Source organism: Ranitomeya variabilis, chromosome 5 (genome assembly GCF_051348905.1).
Source record: "Ranitomeya variabilis isolate aRanVar5 chromosome 5, aRanVar5.hap1, whole genome shotgun sequence".
Taxonomy (NCBI): Eukaryota; Metazoa; Chordata; class Amphibia; order Anura; family Dendrobatidae; genus Ranitomeya; species Ranitomeya variabilis.
Window position 1 is genome coordinate 602661772 of NC_135236.1, and position 26280 is coordinate 602688051.

Sequence of the window (26280 nt, forward strand, 5' to 3'; positions counted from 1 at the left end):
GTAGTGAGGAAGCATTCAATAATTATAGAAAAAAATAAACTATATAAAAAGCAAATCAAGCCAGCAAAGACTGAGCCAGAGAGACTCACTGCCAAAGCAAAAATAATCCCAATATATTATTCAACTATATAAACAGTAAGAAACTCAAAAATGACACTGTTGGCCCCCTCAAAAATAATCTGGGTGAAATGGTGGAAGAGGATAAGGGAAAGGTCAATCTACTAAACGCCTTTTTCTCTACGGCCTGGCCACAAGAAAATCCCACTACAGATGACATGACCAGGGATATTAGAAATTCCCAATTTAATGACACCTGCTTAACCCAGCAGGAAGCACGGATTCAAAATTGCTGTTGTAGACAAATCGCAGAACTCTGATGGCATACATCCCAACTATTGCAGGAATTAAATACCGTAAAAAAACAGACAACTATTTCTGATATTTAAGGATTTCATAATAACAGGGTCTATACTACAGGACTGCAAATGTGGTGGCAATGTTCAAAAAAGGGGACAAAATCTGAGCCTGGAAATTATAGGCTAGTACGGTAATAGAATACACTCAGACTGCGTCACAGTAAACAGTTGGGTACCACACAGGAGTAAGTATTGGGTGCTCGTCTTTTCAATAAATTTATTATTGACATTGTAGAGGTCATACAATGTAGAATTTCAGTACTTGCAGATGCTACTAAACTCTGCAGGGAAATCAACATAGATGAGGATAATATAATATTACAGAGGGAATTTATGTAAGCTGTAGGCTTGGCTGACAAATGGCAATTGTAGCTTAATACTTATATACATAAGATCATACACTTGGGAAAAGGAAATTAAATGTATACTTCTGTGCTAAATGGTTAAACACCAGATAAAACGGCCACTGAAAGACTTAGGCATATGGGTGGATGGAAAACTAAATTTTAGTGACCAGTGCCAGGCAGCTGCTGCCAAGGCAAATATAATAATGGGATGCATTAAAAGAGGATGCTCATTTCAAGAATATAGAAATAAAAATAGTTCTTGTACGAAATGTATCCATATTATGATGGACACAAACAGACAGACCACATTAACTACGGATCTGGGTTTGTGGCTGCCATATTAAGGTAAAAAAAATGTATGAAGAAGGAATATAAACCAGCTCACCCGTGATGCATAAACCAATCCTCGGGAGCACGGACCCGCTGTGTCCAGGCGTATAGAATCCAAAAAAGAAAAGAATGTCCAGCTTCACCGAATCCGTAAAAAAGAGTTTTCTTTATTCACAAACTTTTAAGCATAGAGGATACAGACTTCAGCACGAACCATATGGATAAGAATCTCAACGCGTTTCTGACAATGTCATGATTAAGGGAGCGTAGTCTCCAGAAACGCGTTGAGATTCTTACCCATATGGTTCGTGCTGAAGTCTGTATCCTCTATACTTAAAAGTATGTGAATAAAGAAAACTCTTTTTTATGGATTCGGTGAAGCTGGACATGCTTTTCTTTTTAAAAAAAAATTGTATACTGCACGCTTTGTTCCGGTAAAGATTACGGTGCTATAGTGAATCTGAAGCAACGTGAGCCTAGCCTTATCTGTAAATAACCTAATAAAACTCTTAAGACAGCAAGTAGTATTTGTCTAGATTACACTTATTTACCATTGTGTATTTGCCATTAAAATTTATTTTTGCTATGAAGATAAAAGTACATTGTCCAATCATGATACGCATGATGAGGTCTTAAAACAAATTTATGAAAACGGTCACTATTTCAGGCAACTTGATCTGATTAATTAGATGTTTTTGATATTCAATTTGCAAGTTCGTTCATTAAAAAGTTATGTTGTCTTACCCCCAAAAAATCACACTAAAGTTCGAGATTTTAAGTGTTTCTAACTTACTGTCCACTGCCTGTTTTTAAGTGTAATCTGTCCTCAGTAGCAGAGAGTTCTAGTCGGATTTTTTACATACATATTGCTAGATACATAAGCCCCCGTCTCACTAAGCGAGATCGCTAGCGAGATCGCTGCTGAGTCACAAGTTTTGTGACGCAACAGCGACCTCAGTAGCGATCTCGCCATGTGTGACACGTAGCAGCGACCAGGCCCCTGCTGTGAGATCGCTGGTCGTGTCGGAATGGCCTGGACCTTTTTTTGATCGTTGAGGTCCCGCCGGGTAGCACACATCGCTGTGTTTGACACCTTACCAACGACCTCGTTGACGACTCAGACACTGAATCGTCATAATAGCTCCCATGTGACATCGTTGTACAGGTCGCTACAGGTCGCTGGTGAGATGTCAAACAGTGAGATCGCAGCAGCGATCGTTGGGAAGATCTCACTGTTTGACATCTCACCAGCGACCACATAGTGACGCAGCAACGATCCCTGACAGGTCGTATCGTTGTTGGGATCGCTTTAGCATCGCTAAGTGAGACGGGGCCTTAAGATTTGAACCTTTCCTGGCACAGTAGGGTTGGTATTGGCCAATCTGGAGGCACTCTTAAATCTCGCAATGAGAAATGGACTTCTATGTAGGATGGCGTGGTTTTGGCTTTCACACCAAAGACTTACAAATACATTGGATAAAATGTTTCCATCATGTAGCTAGTTTTGGTTCTCAGGTATGCTGTATAAAGCACAGACTCACTAAGCTGGTTGAGAAATAGGAGTGTATTACCGTATGTTGAAAAAGAAGATTTACTGTAAGTGCATAACTTTATCTTCATGTGAATCTGCATACTAACAGGTTATTTTCTCTTTCACATTTCTAAAATGAGTCAATACATAAGATCATTTTGTCATTATGGAATTAAAAAATTTTTAAAAAAGCAAAAATGAATGTGCAACTTTCATACTCTTGAACAAAGTGGGAAAAAATGTCAGATGCATGTTTAGAATTCCCCAAAAGGTACAAGGAAATGACAAGGAGAGGTGGATTTTAGTAGAGTACATGTAATACATTCTAGTACATTTAGTGGTGCAATGCTGGCTGATAAATCTGGTGCATCTTTAGATTATCTAGTGGAGAGGAGTAAAGAGATTTGATGCACCCTGGTTCTGTCAACCAGTTCGGTCACCATCCTTGGCAGCCAGACCAGGGCAGTGTTCACTCCTGTATTGCAATCCTCTGATCCTCTGCTGCTAACTAGGTCCCCACCACAACATGGTATCATGGGGTGAAATACATTATAAGGTCACGTGAGGCCTAGAGGCACCAAGGGAGCTGGTCAGAGGATTGCCGGCACTGAAGGAAACACTGGTCCAGGGATCACAGTAATGGCCTATGCCAGTACTATATAACCAAAGACTGGAACAGCACAATTCAAATTGGAATTTCACCTCACTTTTAGGTTTTAGGACTTTGACGTCCTTTCTAAGCCCGTAATAAAATATTACAGGATGTATAATACTAGTGCCACAGCTCACACTTGTCACAGCCTATATTATTAATTATTACATGTATTTTTTTCCAATATATTTGTACAGAAATGATTCTGGTTAGAAAATATAACTTGAGACAGACAAGTTGCAAAATATGACACACCTCAGCAGTCTTCTTTCAAAATATAGGGCAGACTTGACATGATCTAATAAATATTGACACCTTACAGTGAAATAGGGAATGTGCCCCTGAGCTGCTTCATTAGGACTCAAGGTCTTTAACCTTGTAGAAATGGAAAAAAAGAAAAGTCAGTCATTGATCAAAATTTTGAAGTTTTTGGCAAGAAAAAACGAGCAATCGGACTGTAAACTTTGCTTCCATTAAAATTAGACTAAAGAGCATACATGTGAGACCATGAAGAGCACACATGAATTTTTTTCTACATTTTACAGGATGCTACTTGACAAAAATGGTCCGATACCAGTCGTCATTTACCACCTCAGATACTGTAGTCAATAGCCAATGGGTGCCAATGGTTTTCATGACCGATGGATCCATCAGAAGGTCCACGAGTCACACATCTGTTAGGCTTACTAGGTCCTATCAGTAGGCAAGCAGCCTAAGCAATTGATATAGGTGGTTTTCTGCCTTTGAACATATTTGCTTATTGCCGCCATACTCATTAGCCTAACGTTGGCCAACTCCACTGATATAGATGGGTTTGGCAGACAGTCTAATGTGCATGGGGCATCCTGACAAAGGACTGTCAGGGCGTTAAAGGGAACCGGTCACCCCCTCAGGCGTTTGTAACTAAAAGAGCCACTTTGTGCGGCACTAATGCTGCATTCTGACAAGGTGGCTCTTTTAGTTATGATGCCTGCACACGCTGAAATAATCACTTATAAAATGGGCCCCCGGGTCTTTCCTTCCTAATCAGACACAGCACAGCCATCACTCCGGGCCTGTGCACGCCGGGCGCCGCCTCCTCTTGCTTCATTATCGTCCCCGGCACCTGCGCATTAAGTTTTTTTTTCGGACGTGCGCAGTTGCGCTGCCCTTTGTACTTACAGCACAGGCGCCGGGGACGATGGACAGCGTGGCAAACATTGTAGGTTCAGGCCTCCCATTCAAGTGAATGGGGTCCGGATTCGGGTACTGTTCTGGTACCTGACCTTTCTGTAACTGTTCAGACGAACCCGCCGGACCCAAACATCCAGGTGTCCGCCCATCTCTAGTGTTGTGGAATCTTTATAACATGTGGCAGCTACATGATGATATGCTTATAGTAGATAAAGCTGTCTCACTACACAAACAGCAAGAATTAGTAAATGTATATGAAACCCATACAGTTTCCTATACATGCATATAAATCGTTCACATTCCCCCCCCCCATTCTTGTGATTGTTGGTTTCTCAGAAGTGGGATCCCCCAGCGATTATATAATTATTACCTTGTGAACCTTGTGGATAGCTGATTAATGTGTTTTTGTGGGATAAACCATTTCAGCTAGTCAATTACTATAAAGTTTCCAATGACCCAGAACAGTGAGTTTATAGCCCTTTGGTAACTCATACGAGAGTGAAATAGATTATGTGCCGTCCAGAGGCCGAGACCAGTGAAAAAGCTGTAACCATAGTATAGGAAAGCGATTCATGGTGTAACCTGTCATATAGCAGCATTTCCTTCACTGTGGCATTTCTAAGGTTGAGAGCTTCGCTACGAGAAATTTGTAAGCAGATATGTTAAAATAAAATGTTATTTCTGGCTGCATTAAGTAGAGTTTTTATAACCATTATAGTTCACAGTTTTCAAAACTGGTCTAGGAGATGAGTCATTCAAGTACAGTGAGCAGAGGGACTTTTTCCACCCACTGCAGCAGAAGATGTTCCATTTCCAAACCAGCACACTAGTCTCTCCAGATAACACACAAGAGATTAAGGCTATGTGCACACGTTGCGTTTTTTTGCTATAAAAATGCATAAAAAACGCATACATTATGCATCCCATCATTTAGAATGCATTCCGCAATTTTTGTGCTCATGATGCGTTTTTTTCCGCGAAAAAAAACGCATCGCAGTAAAAAAACGCAGCATGTTCATTAATTTTGCAGATTTTTCGCGTTTTTTTCCCGCTATTTAATGCATTGGGAAGCTCCGGAAAAAACGCGGATTTCTTGCAGAAAATGTCCGGTTTTGCTCAGGAAATTTCTGCAAGAAATCCTAAACGTGTGCACATACATTGCTTCTATGCCAGCAACTGAACTGCAAGTCCATCAAAAGTCCACACTTCACATTTCATTGCTTATGCGGTCAGTTGACTTTGTTCCCAGGCTCAGTTGATAAAAGCTTGATATTAATTATGATTTTGCAGTGTAAATTTCGTCTTGTGTTATTGACTTCTCCATTTGCAACTCATTAATTCCCTGTACAGTATTACACTGTGCTCTATTTAACTTGGTGAGATTTTCAGTTCTTTAATGAGCAAATATAATACTGAGAAAACAAACACTAGATTGGTCTCTTGGTCTGAGGGAGATGGAAAAAAAAAAAACCCTGTAACAACAAAATTATCTGACTAAAATGTGCTCTTCCTGAAAGTGCACGCCAACAGCCTTACAGAACCTAGACTCTGTGCACAATTATTAGGCAACTGAAAATGTTGACCATATCCTAATTTTTATGCAGATTTTTCAACTCCAAGCTGTATAACCTTCAATGATTATTGGATGAAACAGATCAGGTGACAAGTATTTGTGTATTGAGTGTGTGGGGATGGAATAAGGATACAACACCCTTAATAGCCTCATTCACAGGTCCTGATTACTAGTGCTTGAAGAACCAGTAACGGTGCTACCCGTATCCATGTGCTGCATACGTGTCATCACCGGGACCTGGAAAAAGCAGTAGAGTTAGGGCAGTTCCCAGGTGCCAGGTATTAAATGCAGCTCTCATCATCATCGCCAAGTTTCCCGGCAATCATCTTGACTAGGCGACAATGATGGGAGTTGAAGTCAGCACCCGCTGTCTGTGTATTGCACATAAACAAGAAATAATTAAGTAAAAAAACGGCGTCGGGGTCACCCTTCATTTTCATAACCAGTTGAGGGAAAGCTGACAGCTGATGTTAATATTCTGGGAAGAGGCCAATAGCCATAAAGGTTCACAGGTTATTAATATGAGTTCACAGCTGTTTGCCTAGCCTTTAGTGGTCATTATAGGGGAGACCTTCTCAAGAAATGACATAGGGTCCCCCCCTATATTTCTAACCACAAAAGCCTAAACAGACAGCTGCGGGATGATATTAATAGCCTAGAAAGGGACCATGGATATTGGTCCTTTCCCAAAGTAAGAACATCAGCCCTCAGCCGCCCCAGAAATGTTAAATATATTATATGCACCAATTCTGGAGCTTAGCCTCCGCTCTTCCTACTTGTCCTGGTGCGGTAACAAGTGGGGTAATAGTTGTGGGGTTGATGTCAGCTGTTTTATGTTCACTGACATCAAGCCCAGGAGATAGTAATTAAGAGGTGTCTATCAGACACCCCCATTACTAACTTCATAGTCAAATATATTAAAGACACACACAGATTAAAGTCTTTTTTTTTTTTTTTTAAAGTAACGATCCCCGGCCCTCTTTTACACATTTATTCAACAAAAAATACAAAAGAAAAGTTATATTCACCTTTCCACTGATAATCCATTAATGTCCATCTGCCACGACGATCCAGATGGTTTGGTGAGAAGTCACATCAGTGATGCGACTTCTCACCATGACAGCCGGAACACACTGCTCTGAGCATGAGACGCCTGCTGCACGTGACCAGCAATGACGTCATTAAAGGGGATATTCAGGACTTGGGCATAAGAACTCACAGGCATGCAGCTGCTAACAGAGGCGACAACCTGCCTGTTGTAGCCTGGCGCCAGCGACTGTCTTCCTCTAATGGAGATTCAGCAGCTCCCTGTCAACAGCGGGCAGGACAACTGGTGGCATGCTGATCAGAACAACATCAGTACTCAGGCCCTGTTAACAGGAAAAGAAAATGCTCAAATGATGCTCAACAGGCATGTAGGTAGCAACTACCTGCCTATTAGTGCTCAAGCGTTTTTTGTATTTAAGTCCTGGATATCCCCTTTAAGGTTACCGCCGGTCACAGGCAGCGTTTCTCATGCTCAGCTAAGTGTGTGCTAGCTGGCGTGGTAAGGGGTCATATCACTGATGTGACGGCTCACCAAACCATACGGATCATTGAGGGACATGGGCATTCATGGATTATCGGCAGAAAGACGAGTATAACTTTGCTTTTTTATTTTTCGTTGAAAAATGGGTAAAAGAGGGTTGGGGTGTGTTTAGTTCAACTAAAGGAATTTATTTGCCTGTGTAATTATTAACATTTGACTATGGAGTTAGCAATGGCGGTGTCTGATAGACACCTCTCCATTACTAACCCCTGGGCTTTCACTAACAAATAAAATAAACAATTGAGGTGGGAAAATGTATGTTTGTCATTTAGTTACATAATTCACACTGTAGTTATTCAATAATGAAATGAATCATCAAAAATATAAATTGCACACAAATGTTAGTAAAAGCAAATTCATGAAAATGGGCACATGGTTCATACTTTTTTCCAAAGTTGGCTCCATACAGCTCCATGCAGTTCCATATAGAATATGCCCTTAGTTCCAGGATTGCTAGGAGATCCCCAACAAAAGCACTCAAAGGGTGCTGGCGTTTTCTAGCAAATATTAAAATGGCTGCCTACAGACAAAATGGTTTTTTTTTGGAAGCAGCCAGATCCCAACAATCCTGTCAAACCAATAATTTGGTGTATAATGCATCAGAAACCAACATGTATTACATGGAGAGGTAAACTGAGCAATAAGGATTGGCAGTTCTGTCTCATGGGAATGGGTGTTGAACAACAACTTCTCTGAGTCCATATGCCCTCATACAGTTGTGTGAAAAAGGGTTTGCCCCCTTCCTGATTTCCTATTCAGTTGCATGTTTGTCTAATATTTACATTTGTTTGGTGATCTGGAACATTTAAGTGTAACAAAGATAACACAAAATGTAGTTTTTAAATGAAGGTCTTTATTATAAAGGGAAAAAGAAATCCAAAGCTACAAGCAGTGGCGTAACTACAAAGTTATGGGCCCCGGTGCGAACTTTCAAATGGGGCCCCCCCCTGCAGCCCTGCCATACAACTCAATGTAACCCCCATAGAATACAACGCAGCCCCCCTCATAGTATAATGCAGCCCCTCCATACAGGGGCAGTGAGAAAGACACGAGCAAATGGTGACGAGGGGGCAGGGGAGAGGGCACAAGGGGGCTAGGGGAGACAGGCACAAGGGTAACATAGGGGGGCTAGGGAGCAAGGAAGACAGGCACAAGGGGACACATGGGGGCTAGGAGGCAGGGGAGAAGGTTACAAGGGGACTAGTGGGCAAGGGAGACTGACACAAGGGGCACACGGGGACTAGTGGACAAGGGATACAAGCACAAGGGGACACAGGGACAAGTGGGAAAGGGAGACTGACACACAGGGACTAGTGGGCAAGGGAGACTGACACAAGCACAAGGGGACAAAGGAGACAGGCACATGGGGACACACAGGGACTAATGGGCAAGGGAGACTGGCACACGGGGACAAGGGACACAAGCATAAGGGGACAAGGGAGACAGGCTCAAGGGGACACACGGGCCCCTGACCTGCCAGAGCCGCTTGTAGCGGCGACCGCTGCGACTGTGGTAATTACGCCCCTGCCTCACACACACACACACACACACTACGATATCACACACACACACACTACAGATATCACACACACTACAGATATCACACACACACACTACAGATATCACACACACACTACAGATATCACACACACACTACAGATATCACACACACACACACCAGATATCACACACACACTACAGATATCACACACACTACAGATATCACACACACACTACAGATATCACACACACACACACACCAGATATCACACACACACACTACAGATATCACACACACACTACAGATATCACACACACTACAGATATCACACACACTACAGATATCACACACACTACAGATATCACACACACACACACACACACACACACACCAGATACCAGCTCATATACACAACTCACAATCCCCTCTCTGGTACAGGGGTGGCTGATGTAAATCGGCTGCAGCTTCTCCTGACTAAAGCGACTCTGTCCCGCACCTCCCCCCTGCTCTCACCTTCTGTCCCGGGGCTGCAGAGCAGAAGCTGACAGTCTCACCATGATGACTGGAGCTGCTTCCTGTCTCTCACGTGCCCCGGCTGCCCCCTCCCCCTAGATACGCCTCGGACTGTTGCCGTGCAGGAGGAATCTCCTGCACTGCAACATGGTGTTGGGAGGCTCTGACCTGCCGGGCCCGGTCGCACTGGCGACCGCGGTAGTTACGCCACTGGCTACAAGGCCCTGTGTGAAAAGGGATTGCCAAGATAGCCCTGTACGCGGACGATGTATTATTTCTGGAAGATGCGCAGGAGTCTTTAAGGATGGCTATGCATAGCATTACTAAATTTGGGGCTCTTTCAGGACTATGTATTAACTGGGACAAGTCCATGTTGCTCCCCTTGGACGTGGCAGCTCCTCTGACTGTGGATCCTGTGATTCCCTTATGGGTGGATTCTGAGATTAAATACTTAGGTATTATAATTTCGGCTAAGATAGAGGACTATGTGCGGCTCAACCTGACTCCTTTGCTTGGGAAGTTTCAGCAGAAAATTGGAGCCTGGAAGAAACTACTTCTGTCGGTGGCAGGTAGAGTAAATCTGATCAAAATGATACTTATGCCTCTTATTCTCTATTTACTGCATAATGCTCCAGTATGGTTGGCACAGAGCAAATTTTATAGAATTAATACTCTATTTAGGGATTTGATTTGGAAGGATGGACGGGCAAATTAGAGCATCTGCAGAGATAAAAGGACGAGGGTGGTTTGGCGGTCCCTAGCCCCTGGATATACTATATAGCGTCTCGATGTCAACATATGGTGGGCGGGGGAGAGAATCTAGCCAAAATACATCAGCTGGAATAATCATTGAATATACAGTGGGAAAGGGTCCATTGTTAGCTAGTTTGGAAGCGGGTAGATTTAGATTGAACCCAGAAAAATTCCCAACCATAGTTATGATGGGGAAAGTTTGGCAGAAAATTAAACGGTGGAGGGGGGGTGACAATTTACACGATATGCGTCGATTTGGTTTGACCCTAGAATGACGGAGCTCATGAGATTGCAGGGGTTTGGTCAGTGGAGGCGTGTTGGCATTTGTTCGTGTCTCAGTTGTTCGATGGCGGTGTTATTAAAACATTTGAAATGCTCAGTAATGAGTTTCCTCTGAGCCAGAAGATGTTTTTCCAGTATCTGCAGCTGAGACATGCCCTAAATAAATAAAACGATGTGTCGCATGTGGTTTTGCAGTCACATAGTTTGTTGAATCTCATAGGACCTCGGAGGAATTCGAGGGGGTTCATCACTTTGATGTACAGGGGCCTGTTGGACACTTTTACTGAGACATCCGTTAATGTTGAGGGGAAAATGGATGTCAGATCTGAGTCCTTTATCAGAGTCTCAGTGGGAGTCCATATTACAATGTATTCCCAAGGTTTCTTTAAGTGAGGCTAAAAGGGTGTCACGGCTATATTTAGTCTATAGCATTTACAGGACCCCATTATAGATGATGAAGGCAGGTCTGAGAGGAGACTCAAAATGTCCAAGGTGTTGTGAGGAAGGAGCCGACCTTCTACACATGATGTGGTCCTGTTCTCGCCTTCAGCCCTTTTGGGTGAAAGTGCTCAATCTGATTCAAGAAGTGATGGGAGTAAATATTGGGCCTAACCCGCTGACGTGCCTCCTGGGATGTATGGATGATATTGCTACAGATGAATGCGGGAAACTGGCTATTGCAAGATTGCCATATGCTGCTAAGAAGCTTATTGCGATGCATTGGTTAGACGAAAAGCCACCAGTCAGAAAAGAGTTTGTGAATAAAATAAACTTTATTGTCCTCATGGAAAAGAATATATACTTTAAGAGAGGTTAACATACAAAATTTGAAAATGAGGAGTGATGACTCATCCAAGAGGTCACAAAAGACCCCACAACAACAGCCAAATAACTGCAGGCCTCACTTGCTTCAGAAAAGGTCAGTGTTCATGACTCCACCATAAGAAACAGACTGGGCAAAACAACAGAGTTCCAAGACGAAAACCATTGCTGAGTAATGAGAACAGAAAGGCTCATCTTAGTTTTGCCAGAAAACATCTTGATGATCTCCAAGACTTTTGGAGAATATTCTGTGGACTGACGAGGTGTATGTCCCATTACATCTGGTGTATAAGTAACACAGCATTACAGAAAAAAAACATCATACCAACAGCAAAACATGGTGGTGGTAGTGTGATGGTCTGGAGCCGTTTTGCTGCTTCAGACTTGAAAGATTTGCTGTGGTAAATGGAACCATGAATTCTGCTGTCTACTAAAAAATCCTGAAAGAGACTGTTCGGCCATCTGTTTATGAACACAAGCTGAAGCGTACTTGGGTTATGCAGCAGGACAATGATAGAAAACACACCAGCAAGTCCACCTTTGAATGGCTTAAGAAAAACAAAATTAAGACTTTGGAGTGGCCTAGTCAAAGTCCTGACCTTAATCCAGTTGAGATGCTCTGGCATGACCTCAAAAAAGCGGTTCAGTCTAGGAAACCCTCCAATGTGGCTCAATTAGAACAATTCTGCAACGATGAGTGGGCCAAAATTCCTCCAGAGTGTTGTAAAAGACTCACAGACACTTGATTACAGTTGTTGCTGATAAGGGTGGCCCAACCAGTTATTAGGTTTAGGGGCAATCACTTTTTCACACAGGGCCTTGTAGGTTTGGATTTCTTTTTCCCTTTATAACAAAGACCTTCATTTAAAAACTGCATTTTGTGTTACTTGTGTTATCTTTGTCTAATATTTAAATTTGCTGGGGGATCTGAAACATTTAAGTGTGACAAGCATGCAATAGAATAGGAAATCAGGAAGGGGGCAAACACTTAATTACACGACTGGATGTTAAAGGGAGGTCTTACTGGTCATACATAAATAAAAATGACTTCTGCTGTGACTACAGCTGCTGTACCTTAGCCGCCCTCTGACGAGTGAGTGGTGCCAGAAGCTGGGGGGGGCACTGGTGCCAGTGCTCCTATATCCTCACCTTGACGCAGTTTTCTTTCAGTTAGAAGACATGGCGGAGATAGAAGCAGAGTGTCGGAAACGCCCTCTCAACTCCAAGAGAGTCCATCTCCCAGGATGCAGGAGGTCTTGGAGGGGCGATGGGCGCTGCAGGGAGTGAGTGCAGCCCCAGCCTCCTGTGATGTCACTTTTGAGACTCTCAAACGAAATGCCACAGGCAGTACAGTAAAATTATATATATATATATATATATATATATATATATATATATATATATATATATATATATATATATATATATATATATATATATATATATCAGTGTGCAGCTTGCACATGTTCACATTAGGAGTGCTGGTTGTTTTTTTTTTCCTCTATATTATATATATATTGGAATTAGTTATATAGAGAAGTGCAGGGTGTTGTGTAATAAAGCAAATTACAAAAGTGGTTAGGGTGTAAGGACAGATATTTAGAAAATATATTTTAGATGCCAGACCATCCCTTTAAAGTTGAATAGGACCCAGCAATGTGATACTGCTGACCCTCTATTTCCCCCTAAATTCCCATCTTTTACATTCAGTGTAATGTCACAGACACATTGCGTTTAATACCATTTTTAGATTACATATTTTCAGACGATTCTGTTTTGCAGCAGCTGCATTTCACGGAATCAATTACCATTTTGTTATTGGTAATAAGAAAAGCAAAGATGTTCTAACGTATGCTTGGCTCTATGAGAGTAATAAAGGAAAAAAAAAACAAAAACACAACGTGATGTTTCCCTCACGCCAAGATGCTAGCACGCAGGCATATGGAATTAATTATCTTATCTCATAATGTTTGCTGAGCCTTTAAAATGATGGAAACAGATATGCTGCCATTTACAGATACCTACTAAAAGACTATTTTTTTTCTTCCTCAGATGAAGGGCAAGTAGAAAAGACATCTGCTGACACAGTGTGCAATGCAAATCCCTGTACACTGATACACTGCAGCTGGCAAGCACTCAGATAGATATCTGCAGCAGGATGACAAAGGAATCTGCAGGACAGGTCTGCACAGCCTCATGAAGAGCGCAGAAAATGGCATTCATGGGGAGTTTATAAGCAGACACGGTCTTTCATTTCTACTTGCTAACTGGAAACTTATTTAATAGGCCTAGTTGGAGGGAAATTTCTAACGCATAGTCTTACGAAGGAGGTTTTCCTTTTTATTAGAAGGTTGTGCTGCACTTATTACTAAATTACTAAAACCTGCCCTATAAGGAGATTTTATTTGTAAAGTTAAATGTACACGGTTATTCCATCAAAATATGAAGAAATCAATATTCCAAGCAAATAGAAGAGACTGTAATATATGTTATGATAGAAATATGGTTCTTTCTCCGTTTATGAGCCACTTCTCCTCCTCCCCTTACCTCCTAAACTCATTATTCACTCAGAAAAACAGGTAAAATCTTTGGATCAGATTACAGCTAGGTATAGGAGCCTATGAAAAGGGGAGAGAGGAGCATTGTGAAAAAGGCAGAAACAGACGCATGATGTGCTGCAGCTTTATTGAGCAGCACAGTGGCTCAGTGGTTAGCACTGCAGCCTTGCAGCTCTGGGTCATGGGTTCAAAATTCAACCTAGGACAACATCTGCAAGGAGTTTGTATATTCTTCTTCTTGTAGGATCGCTACTTCCTATAGGTGGCTCTATAGAGTTCAAGTCCTCTTTTTCTCTGAAGAGGCAATTTGCATATTACATTTCCCAGAGGAGCATTGCACGGTGAATAAGCCTTCTTGCCTTGACAAGCCAGAGCTGGTATGTCACTTTCCAAAAGGAGAATCCTTACCCCTTAGACCTCATATGCTTCTCATGTTTCATCCAGTACTCCAGTTTCCTCCCACCCCCAAAGACATTCTGATAGAGAATTTAGATTGGGGGCCTCAACAGTGACAGCAATAACGATGTAAAGCGATGAGGAATTAATGGTGCTATATATGTAAACTAAATAAATAATAAATTCTAACAAATGTTTGATCTTACTCTATCGATGGATTCACAGCAACACTGCTTAGTACTTCTGTATAATGTCCTATGCTGCTGCCACAGTGAGAGTGCTACATAAAGACTGTACAGCATTAATCCTTCATGGCTTTATGTGCTGCGCATAAGAGACCTAATACCAGCTAGTTTTCACACACTTGTAGAGAGACAACTGAAATTGAGAAACAGTATGTAAAGGAGAAATTGGTGGTCAACGCATTCTGGATAGTCCCAGCAGGTAAAACTAAAGATGACCTCTCAGACCTGGCTCCCTGGAAGGTCACTGAGTGATCTTGTTCCTCCTATGGAACCGAGGAAGAGTGCAGAGTAAGAAAGAAACCCCAGCAGTACACTTATCTGGCTGGCCTAGATACCCAGCAGTAGGAACAGAAGTCCAAGCAGAATCAACTAAAGACCATGATCAGCAGCAAAGGAGACCAGCGGGGGGTTAAATAGCAGCACCTGCAGTGTGATAGGACAGGCTAGAAGACAAACAACAACACTTGCTGTCCGATAGGAATGGGCAAAGGGAAAAGGTATTCCGCCCCGGATACCGACAGAACCTGCTCTGGCTCAGCGGACAGAGACTCCCACAGTGGAGCACAGGATAACTTGTACAAATGCAGGATTTCACACATCAATAGGTATTGAGCCTGACCACAGGGATTAGTTTCCTTTCTGTATTAGCGGTTCAGACAACACAAGATCTCTACAGTGCCCTGAGGATGTTATGAGTATGTAACCACTGACTTATGCACACCATAGTGATCCTTCCAAGTGGAAGCCAGTTGAAGAATGTTCAGGTCTGTTCTGTTAACCATTTTGTGGCTTTCAAATGGTTTGATCGTTTACTGGCTCTTCATGATCATGCTGCAGGGAGTTGATGGGGTGACAGAGGCAGCCATCTCCCTCGTCAATCTCCTTACATTCTGGGGTCGCTGTCGATTGTGGCATATAAAGGGTCAATTTAGCCCCTGCACTGACAGTGTGAAGCGCTGTTAGGCAAAAGCAGACCCAGATTCACTGCATATACCAAGAACATTGGGGCATATGGAACTGTTTTACATATAAAGTAGCGAACAGACCATAAGATCTTAAAAAAAAAAAAAAATAATAATCACATTTATATAAAGTAAGCTGTAGCCCAGGAATTTATATTATGGTTCATTGTGAAAAGTCTAATGGCCTCAATCTGAATGTCTTGTAACAGTTTATTATTTACTATTTTCTGACATCAGTCCACAGGTCATTCCTGGATGGACGACGTCCATGTCTACCCTTGCTGACCATTCACTTGCATTACTGACACAGATCCATTAATTACCTCTACATTAACTACAGCAGCACACTAAGATAATCTTTATTGGGAGAGTAGAGAGCGGCCTTTGCTTTTCTTATGAAGCAGTGAGGAAGGTTTACTAGTCTTGGTGACAACCAAAAATTAAGGGAGGGGATGAATTTCTAATGAACCGTGGCACAGTGGAAAAAAGGTATTAGTTCTCAATAACTTTCTAGCTGGCCGCAGGCTTCAGTAATTCAAGGTGATTTCCGCTTGCTGCTCCGCTGCCATGGCATCCAATATGGCTAGTACATAGGCTTTATAAAGTGTATTTTTGACTACTTATAAATGGAAAACTCAAGAGTTAGGAGTTCAGACAAGACCACATAGGGAGATCAGTCTCGTCCATGAGCTTTAACATAAAAGAAGAACAATCCGGTAATTGTAAATCACAAACCACTGAGGATTTCCCAAACCTTTCTCTGTTAGTAATAAACTGGAAGGCTACACTGCCATGTGAGTATCTGGGGAGTTTTTCATGTTGCAGATTTCCTGCAGCGTTTCTGTACCTATTAGGTAAATTAGGTGTCTTGCGTTTTTTTCGATGTGTTTTTATTGCGTTTTTGACATCCACTCCAAACAACGGTCTCAGGGGCCCTTACGAATCTTAAAGTAGGGTACGAAACAACAACAACAAAAAAAAAGAATGGTGTGAAACTAGATTTCTGAGGTCATGTTGCAAGGGTTGCGACAGGTAAAGGATTGGATATGACAGAGAAGCTATCTCCATCAGGTTGCTCTAGTCATCGTCCTCCTGGAAGAGAGCTCATTTGCATACCTTTTCCCTGAGAGGACTGTCTGGCATATAGAGGTTTGTTCACATGAAGCACAGGCTATGGCCAGAAAACAGAAGGCTACCGGACACACTTTTTAGTACTTTTTTGGGCTAAGCCATTTTGTAAACACTAGGTAAAACGCTGAATGAATTGATATACCGCCTTTCTTTTAATAAAACATACCACAATGTAAACAAAAAAAAAAAAAAAATGCACTCAGATTTTAGAAACCTCATTAATTTAGTTGGAAATATAAAATGCTGCTTTTTTTCCTGCTTCAAAAATGCAACAGTGAGTTTGATTTTCTACCAATGCACAAATCACATTGTACCCATACAAATTCAACATTGTTGATATTTTTCGCCATTTTGTAACAATAATAAAATCTTTATAATTTTAGTATATTTTACTCTGTTTCTCCTTGTTTTGCAGACTTGCATTAGAGGTGGAAAATCTGCATGAATGCATGAAAATCTGCAGCAAAAACGTATCAAAAATGCACGTAATCCGCAAATGGCTACCAAAGTTTTTTCAAACCCAAATACCAAAAACAGAACCGCTTTATTTCAGGTTTCAAACATAACATGCCCAAAATCAATCACTCTTGCGTTTTCGGTTTGGATTTTCAACCCCTTTACCCCCAAGGGTGGTTTGCACGTTATGGACCGGGCCAATTTTTACAATTCGGACCACTGTCCCTTTATGAGGTTATAACTCTGGAACGCTTCAACGGATCCTGGTAATTCTGACATTGTTTTCTCGTGACATATTGTACTTCATGATAGTGGTAAAATTTCTTTGATATTACCTGCGTTTATTTGTGAAAAAAATGGAAATTTGGCGAAAATTTAGAAAATTTCACAAATTTTCCAACTTTGAATTTTTATGCCCTTAAATCACAGAGATATGTCACACAAAATACTTAATAAGTAACATTTCCCACATGTCTACTTTACAATAAGCACAATTTTGGAACCAAAATTTTTTTTTGTTAGGGAGTTAAGGGTTAAAAGTTGACCAGCAATTTCTCATTTTTACAACACCATTTTTTTTTTCTTTTAGGGACCACATCTCATTTGAAGTCATTTTGAGGGGTCTATATATGATAGAAAATAACCAAGTGAGACACCATTCTAAAAACTGCACCCCTCAAGGTGCTCAAAACCACATTCAAGAAGTTTATTAACCCTTCAGGTGTTTCACAGGAATTTTTGGAATGTTTAAATAAAAATGAACATTTAACTTTTTTTCACAAAAAATTTACTTCAGCTCCAAATTGTTTTATTTTACCAAGGGTAACAGGAGAAAATGGACCCCAAAAGTTGTTGTACAATTTGTCCTGAGTACGCCGATACCCCATATGTGGGGGTAAACCACTGTTTGGGCGCATGGCAGAGCTCGGAAGCGAAGGAGCACCATTTGACTTTTCAATGCAAAATTGACTGGAATTGAGATGGGACACCATGTTGCGTTTGGAGAGCCCCTGATGTGCCTAAACATTGAAACCCCCCCCCCACAACTGACACCATTTTGGAAAGTAGACCCCCTAAGGAACTTATCTAGATGTGTGGTGAGCACTTTGACCCACCAAGTGCTTCACAGAAGTTTATAATAGAGCCGTAAATATAAAAAATCATATTTTTTCACAAAAATTATATTTTCGCCCCCAGTTTTTTATTTTCCCAAGGGTAAGAGAAGAAATTGGACCTCAAAAGTTGTTGTCCAATTTGTCCAGAGTACGCTGATACTCCATATGTGGGGGTAAACAACTGTTTGGGCACATGGGAGAGCTCGGAAGGGAAGGAGCGCCATTTGACTTTTCAATGCAAAATTGACAGGAATTGAGATGGGACGCGATGTTGTGTTTGGAGAGCCACTGATGTGCCTAAACATTGAAACCCCCCCACAAGTGACACCATTTTGAAAAGTAGACCCCCTAAAGGACTCATCTAGATGTGTTGTGAGAGCTTTGAACCCCCAAGTGTTTCACTACAGTTTATAACGCAGAGCCGTGAAAATAATTTTTTTTTTCCCACAAAAATTATTTTTTACACAGTTGATATTGGACCCCAAAAGTTGTTGTCCAATTTGTCCTGAGTACGCTTATACCCCATATGTGGGGGGAACCACCGTTTGAGCGCATGGCAGAGCTCAGAAGGAAAGGAGCGTCATTTGGAATGCAGTCTTAGATGGATTGGTCTGCAGGCGTCACATTGCGTTTGCAGAGCCCCTAATGTACCTAAACAGTAGAAACCCCCCACAAGTGACCCCATACTGGAAACTAGACCCCCCAAGGAACTTATCCAGATGTGTTTTAAGAACTTTGAACCCCCAAGTGTTTCACTACAGTTTATAACGCAGAGCCGTGAAAATAAAAAAATCTATTTTAATTTTTTTTCACAAAAATGATTTTTTAGCCCCCAGTTTTGTATTTTTCCAAGGGTAACAGTGGAAATTGGACCCAAAAAGTTGTTGTCCAATGTGTCCTGAGTACGCTGATACCCCATATGTTGGGGTAAACCCCTGTTTGGGCGCACAGGAGAACTCGGAAGGGAAAAAGCACTGTTTTACTTTTTTGGCTGGAATTGAGATTGGACGCCATGTCGCGTTTGGAGAGCCCCTGATGTGCCTAAACAGTGGAAACCCCCCAATTATAACTGAAACCCTGATCCAAACATCCCTAACCCTAATCCAAACGGTATCCCTAACACACCCCTAACCCTAATCCCAACCTTATTCCCAACCGTAAATGTAATCCAAACCCTAACTTTAGCCCCAACCCTAACTTTAGCCCCAACCCTAACTTTAGCCCCAACCCTAACTGTAGCCTTAACCCTAGCCCCAATCCTAACCCTAGCCCTAACCCTAGCCCTTGCCCTAACCTTAACTCTAGCCCTAACCCTAGCACTAACCCTAACTCTAGCCCTAACCCTAACCCTAGCCTTAACCCTAGCCCTAACGGGAAAATGGAAATAAATACATTTTTTAAATTTTTCGCTAACTAAGGGGGTGATGAAGGGGGGTTTGATTTACTTTTATAGCGGGTTTTTTAGCGGATTTTTATGATTGGCAGCCGTCACACACTGAAAGATGCTTTTTATTGCAAAAAATATTTTTTGCGTTACCACATTTTGAGAGCTATAATTTTCCATATTTTGGTCAACAGAGTTATGTGAGGTCTTGTTTTTTGCGGGACGAGTTGACGTTTTTATTGGTAACATTTTCGGGCACGTGACATTTTTTGATCGCTTTTTATTCCGATTTTTGTGAGGCAGAATGACCAAAAACCAGCTACTGATGAATTTCTTTTGGGGGAGGCGTTTATACCATCCCACGTTTGGTAAAATGGATAAAGCAGTTTTATTCTTCGGGTCAGTACGATTACAGCGATACCTCATTTATATCATTTTTTTATGTTTTGGCGCTTTTATACGATAAAAACTATTTTATAGAAAAAATTATTTTTGCATCGCTTTATTCTGAGGTCTATAACTTTTTTATTTTTTCTTTGATGACGCTGTATGGCAGCTCGTTTTTTGCGGGACAAGATGACGTTTTCAGCGGTACCATATAGTTATTTATATCTGTCTTTTTGATTGTGTGTTATTCCACTTTTTGTTTGGCGGTATGATAAAGCGTTGTTTTTTGCCTTGTTTTTTTTTTTTTTACGGAGTTCACTGAAGGGGTTAACTAGTGGGACCGTTTTATAGGTCGGGTCGTTACGGACGCGGCGATACTAAATATGTGTACTTTTATTGTTTTTTTTATTATTATTTAGACAAAGAAATGTATTTATAGGAACAATATATATATTTATATATATTTTTGTAATTTTTTTTTTTACACATGTGAATATTTTTTTTTTTTACACTATAACATTGCCCCGGGGGGGGGGCGGCATCATGTTATAGTGTAAGATCGCTGATCTGACACTTTGCTGTGCGATCTGACGTGCACAGCTCCAGGCTTCCCGGCGCCTGCTCTGAGCAGGCGCTGTGAAGCCACCTCCCTGCAGGACCTGGATGCCGCGGCCATTTTGGATCCGGTCTGCTGTAGGAAGGAGGAGGTAAGAGACCCCCGGAGCAACGCGATCAAATCGCGTTGCTCCGGGGGTCTCAGGGAAGCACGCAGGGAGCCCCCTCCCTGCGCGATGCTTCCCTATACTGCCGGAACACTGCGATCATGTTTGATCGCAGTGTGCCAGGGGTTAATGTGCCGGGGCGGTCCGTGACACATAGTGCCGAATGTCAGCTGCGATAGTCAGCTGACACCCGGCCGCGCTTCCCCCGTGAACGCGGCCGATCGCATATGACGTACTATCCCGTTGGTGGTCATAAGGGCCCACCCCACCTCGATGGGATAGTACGTCCAATGTCAGAAAGGGGTTAAGGCTGGTTTCACACTAGCGTGCAGTAGGGCTGCGGATGGCAGCGTACTTCCTCCCTTCTTCCTCCATTAAACCCCGCCTACTACTCTTCGCGTCCTGCGTTGCCCTGCGTACCTATCTTTAACATTAGATACGCAGGCCATGCGAATGTATGCGGATGCCTCCGCATGCGCCATTTTGACGCTGCACCAACCGCAACAAAATGAAACATGTTGAATTCGGCGCAGCGTCAAATCTGCGCATGTGGAGGCATCCGCATACATTCACATGGCCTGCGTACCTAATGTTAAAGATAGGTATGCAGGGCAAAGCACCACGCAAGGAGGATTAGGCGGAGTTTCATGGAGGAAGAAGGGAGGAAGTACGCTGTAATCCACAGCCCTCCCATACGCTAGTGTGAAACCAGCCTAACATAAACTGCATTAGATGCAGAAAATTCACAGGTAAAAAAAATGCTAAAACCACAAGTAATATGTAAATGACTATATAAATAAAGTTGTCAAAGATGAATACCAGGAAGTATCAAAAACAGAGTAACTTTATTTAAAACATGACACACCAATAAGAGACAAGAACCGGAATGTTTTCCTCCTCCACAACACAACCTATAGGATGTAGCTTCTCTCATGTCTGATCGGTCACCAAGCCTTGCAACATAACTTTAAGAAATCTAGTTAAACTAATACCCCATTTTGAGACTTACAAGGGGAAGAACCCCTGAATCAGTTGTTGGAAAAGACTCTTGGAAAAGACTCGGATTTGGCTCAATCCAGTTGGAAAGCTTCTTAAAAGGGTCAGAGATTGGCTTTAAGGGCCGCTGTCCACAACAGGTGGCGCTAGAGAGTCAGGGTATTCCCGTCACTTACATTTCAGTCCAATTTCCTGTATTTGCAGTTTAAGGGGAAAAAATTGAATTGCTGCCACACTCATCAGGGTATTGTTATTATTAGTAGGTAGTAGCTACCTGCCTGAATTTAATTTAAAGAGCTTAGTCGGGCGCAAAAAAAGTATTTTAAAATATTTTACGCAAACTAGACATAGCAGATTTACAACAACTGAGTATTTTAATAAGAAATACATAAGGAATTACTACTGAAAAATGACACATAATATTACCTACCTGACCTGTGGTTCAGGTATTACTTCTAACCCTGCTGGCACCTGGACTCCTTTTTCCCATTCTTGCCTCCAAGGATCAGCCAATACATAAAAGTCATCTGGGGCAAACTGGAAGGAATCTGGAACTTTCATAGCAGTTATTAAATCGGTCCGAAAAACCTAGGAAACAAACAAACAGCAGGTGAGTATGCTGAGGGTAATAACTGAAGGGGTTGTCCAGCCTTGAGAAGATGTTCTGTGCAGCTTGGCGAATCCTAATGGCGAGTACTGTACACAGCTAGTATTCGGCTCCACTCGCACAAGTCTCTCCCAGTTCGCTCAATGTTCTGGGAGTTTAGTCGGTACATGACGGCGAGCAAGCAAAGCACGTGATCACATTCCATTTTCAACACGACAGGTTCCCTTGGTTTACAGTTAGTATCAGCTGAGCCTGAGGGATCTGATTCAGTAGAACATCTATGGAAAGGGTTGACCTGCTGTGGACTTACAGATGTTCTTGTAGATATCACTGTTGTGAATTTCCAAATTCCTACAGCTTTCCCATAAGTGGGAACCAATCAGTCCATTCTTCCATAACCCAATGAACAAAAACACTTTACATCGCAAACAAAAGTCCTTCCTGCCCACATGAGTGGTAAAAGGAATATTCCGCTAATATAACACACTATACTTTACTACCAATACTAACATGTTCAGTAGAGCTTGGTGCACATTTCACAAGAAATACAAATCTCCAGCTTCCTGCGTTTTCTTGACACGCTTGAAAGTGTAGTGGGGTTCTGTCAAGCTCAGGGAAGGTGCCCTGCACATGACGTCCATTAAACTCAGGTGTACCCACAAAATATTTCAAGAAAAAGACGCTTTAGGAAACTCTGGCATATTTTTCCCTAAAGCATGTTTTGCATAGTTTCTTCATCGTTTTCTTGGTGGGTTTTTCCAAGATTTTGAGACTTCTTTTTTACTGTAGTTTTTCTCACTCTATTAAATGATGAAGGAAGCATCAGTTGAGCTTTCCCATGGCTTGTATTGTAAAATATAAAGTGTCTTCCAAGTGGAAAACGGCAGGAGAATGGACATGTCACTCATACTAACCATTTGGCGTTTTTAGAAACCTGAATTGGTAAAAGGAATATGTCAGCAGGTTTTTGCTATGTAATCTGCAGACAGTATAATGTAGCAGCTGTGACACAGATTTCAGGAATGTGTCACTTTTTAGGCTGTGTGCTGTTTCCATACAATGAAGGTTTTATTACCAGGAGATTATCACTGCTCGGACAACAATGCATGGGAGCTCTGGTCCTCCACTGCCAATAGATAAGGTACACAGAAAGCTGTGGTGTGGGCAAGGCTAGCTTTCTCAGCTCTGCTGAATTGCTACATATAAGAACTTTGATTGTGTAACAACCGCTGCACCCAGTAATCTAAGTGATACATCGTTGGAATCAGGGTCTCTTTTCCCACATTATGCAGATGTGGTAACAAAAACCTGGTGACAGATTACCTTTAAGAGACATTCAAAAGCCTGAACACATGAGCAGTAAGTAGTTTTTATATTGAAATGCTTTTGTTTATTATTTTGAACATTTTCTGATAGGCTTTTCAGGCGACTTCCATGGAGGAATCCATTTAAAAGATCATGAGCACATAGCCTTAGATTATCAATGCCGCTATCATAGTCATGTTAAGCCTCACCATGTTCTGGTGACCTTGTTGACGAGAATAGAGCGTCCAGCCTAATACATATAAAAGGGATCTATGAGGATCTTTTTCACAATGGATCAAACAAATCTTGTCAAATGCAACATAACTGTAAAAATGAAACACACCATACATAAGTCCACAGAGAGAAAAAACATGGTAACCCAAGATCTTATTAGTCACGCTATAGCTCGTCATTTGAAGGTTGCGCTTCTTGGCAAATCATTTCCAGGTTATCTCTCTGCCTCAATGTGCGCAGTTTGATCTATGACTAAAATCAGGACCCGCCACTTTCCAAAGCGAACTCAACAGCTGACTGTTTACCAGCATGAGTCACAGTGACTTTCTGTCAAGACTGCCGAGGTTTTACAAAGGCCGCTTTACCGAGGGTCTGAAGCCCTGGTGACAGCTCATGACATACCCCATACTCCTCACTCATGCATTAGTGAAGTGGATGCATAGTAAGACTTAATCTCAAGGTTCCAGAGCTCCTGACAGAGGACGCTATGAAATCAATAGAACAGCATATTATATTATTGGTGCAGCTGGTGGACTTCATTTATTTCCAAATCCTATCTATTAGAGTGAAAGTGAAGAATACACGTGTCACAGCTTGCCATGCCATGAACAGAGGCAGATACTGAAAACAACGTGCAGGAAAAGTTTTTAAGAGCAAGCAGTACAGATCATCATGAGTAGGCACAGAGTCGTAGGGCGTACATTACAGTGATTGCTTTGTGGACTGATACACATACAGGCATGTGCAGGATTTCATAAAGGTTTACAAGGACAGATCCAGCAACAAGCTGGTCAACATCAGGTCAGTGATTACATGTGCTCCTGGTGGAGTGAGGAGCATGAAGATGTACAGTCCGTAACAGGGCAGCTCTGATACAGAACATACACGTGGAGAAGGTTGGAGAAGACTGGGGCTACATGGCACAGGTGCTGCAGGCAAACATTACCACAGCATGACGCAAGTAAATGTGGCTGCATTACATCTCCCATAGCAAGTCACAAAAATACAACGGACTCCGAATTGATCAGGATACCTTGTGGAGGCAATGTGAGCCCATTCACCTGCACGATGCTGCAACGTACCAGTGGTATACAGCGAGTTTTGGTCATGTGATCTCTGCCGCCGTGGCTAAAGTAGCCATGTAGCTCCATCCCTGATATAATCCAAACTTCAGCCCATCCTCGCCACGTGTCTGTACGGGCCGCAGTCTAAAGACATTCAGTTCCCAAGACCTGTGTCTCAAAGGACAAGAGCTGTATCACACACCGCACCGCTGTGATATGTGAAGAAATAGGTTTTAACCCATGCTGTGCTCGGCAAGGAGGTCTCCAGCTTCATCCTTCTCCCCTCATCCTCTGTCAGTCTGACAGCTCTATAGCAGTGCATAGAGACTGACTTTGCCCAACTGGAAACAAAAACATTGAGGAGGATGTTCCTGGAGACAACTCCTTTGTGCTCAGTGAGGAAGAGATATATTTTTTCACTTATGACAGCCATGCTCCCATCTGCCGACTGAGGTATGTACGATACAGCCTTTGTCAGTTGAGACACAGGTCTCAGGAGCTGTATGTCGTCAGTCTGCAGCCCGTCCTGAGCCATTATTAGGACAAAGGAAAAAAAAAACATGTTCCAGCTCCATGGTAAAATTCAGGCGTTATATCTTTATTAAATCCTGTTTAAAAACGATGGCTGTAAAGCTCTCCACGGGCACACAGGACAACGAGCGACGCGCTTCGATCCAAGCAGATCTTTATCCAAGCTTGAATTTTACCATGGAGCTGGAACATGTTTTTTTTTTTTCCTTTGGATTTGACCTCGTTGATCAGCGTGGAGTTCCGTGCACCTGCGGTGGTGGCTTGGTGAGCTGGCTTTTTTCCATTATTAGGACAGTCTGCAGCCCGCCCTGACCCACGATTAGGGCAGTCTGCAACCCGTCCTGACCCACGATTAGGACAGTCTGCAGCTCGCCCTGACCCACGATTAGAGCAGTCTGCAGTCCGCCCTGACCCATGATTAGGACAGTCTGCAGTCCGCGCTGACCCATGATTAGGACAGTCTGCAGCCCGCCCTGACCCACGATTAGGACAGTCTGCAGCCCGCCCTGACCCACGATTAGGACAGTCTGCAGTCCGCGCTGACCCACGATTAGGACAGTCTGCAGCCCGCCCTGACCCACGATTAGGACAGTCTGCAGCCCGTCCTGACCTATGATTAGGACAGTCTGCAGCCCGCCCTGACCCACGATTAGGACAGTCTGCAGCCCGTCCTGACCTATGATTAGGACAGTCTGCAGCCCGCCCT

The 26280-nt window shown here is 42.4% G+C and overlaps 1 protein-coding gene across 4 annotated transcripts in view; it reads right to left on the minus strand.

Annotated features, from left to right (window-relative positions):
- JADE2 (jade family PHD finger 2) overlaps positions 1-26280 on the minus strand; it is a 309232-nt gene that overhangs the window by 182889 nt on the left and 100063 nt on the right. For all 4 annotated transcript variants that reach the window (XM_077266044.1, XM_077266043.1, XM_077266042.1 and 1 more), the window contains exon 4: positions 22264-22421. In XM_077266044.1, coding sequence (XP_077122159.1) covers positions 22264-22421 — 158 coding nt within the window. The remainder of the gene's footprint in view (positions 1-22263; positions 22422-26280) is intronic.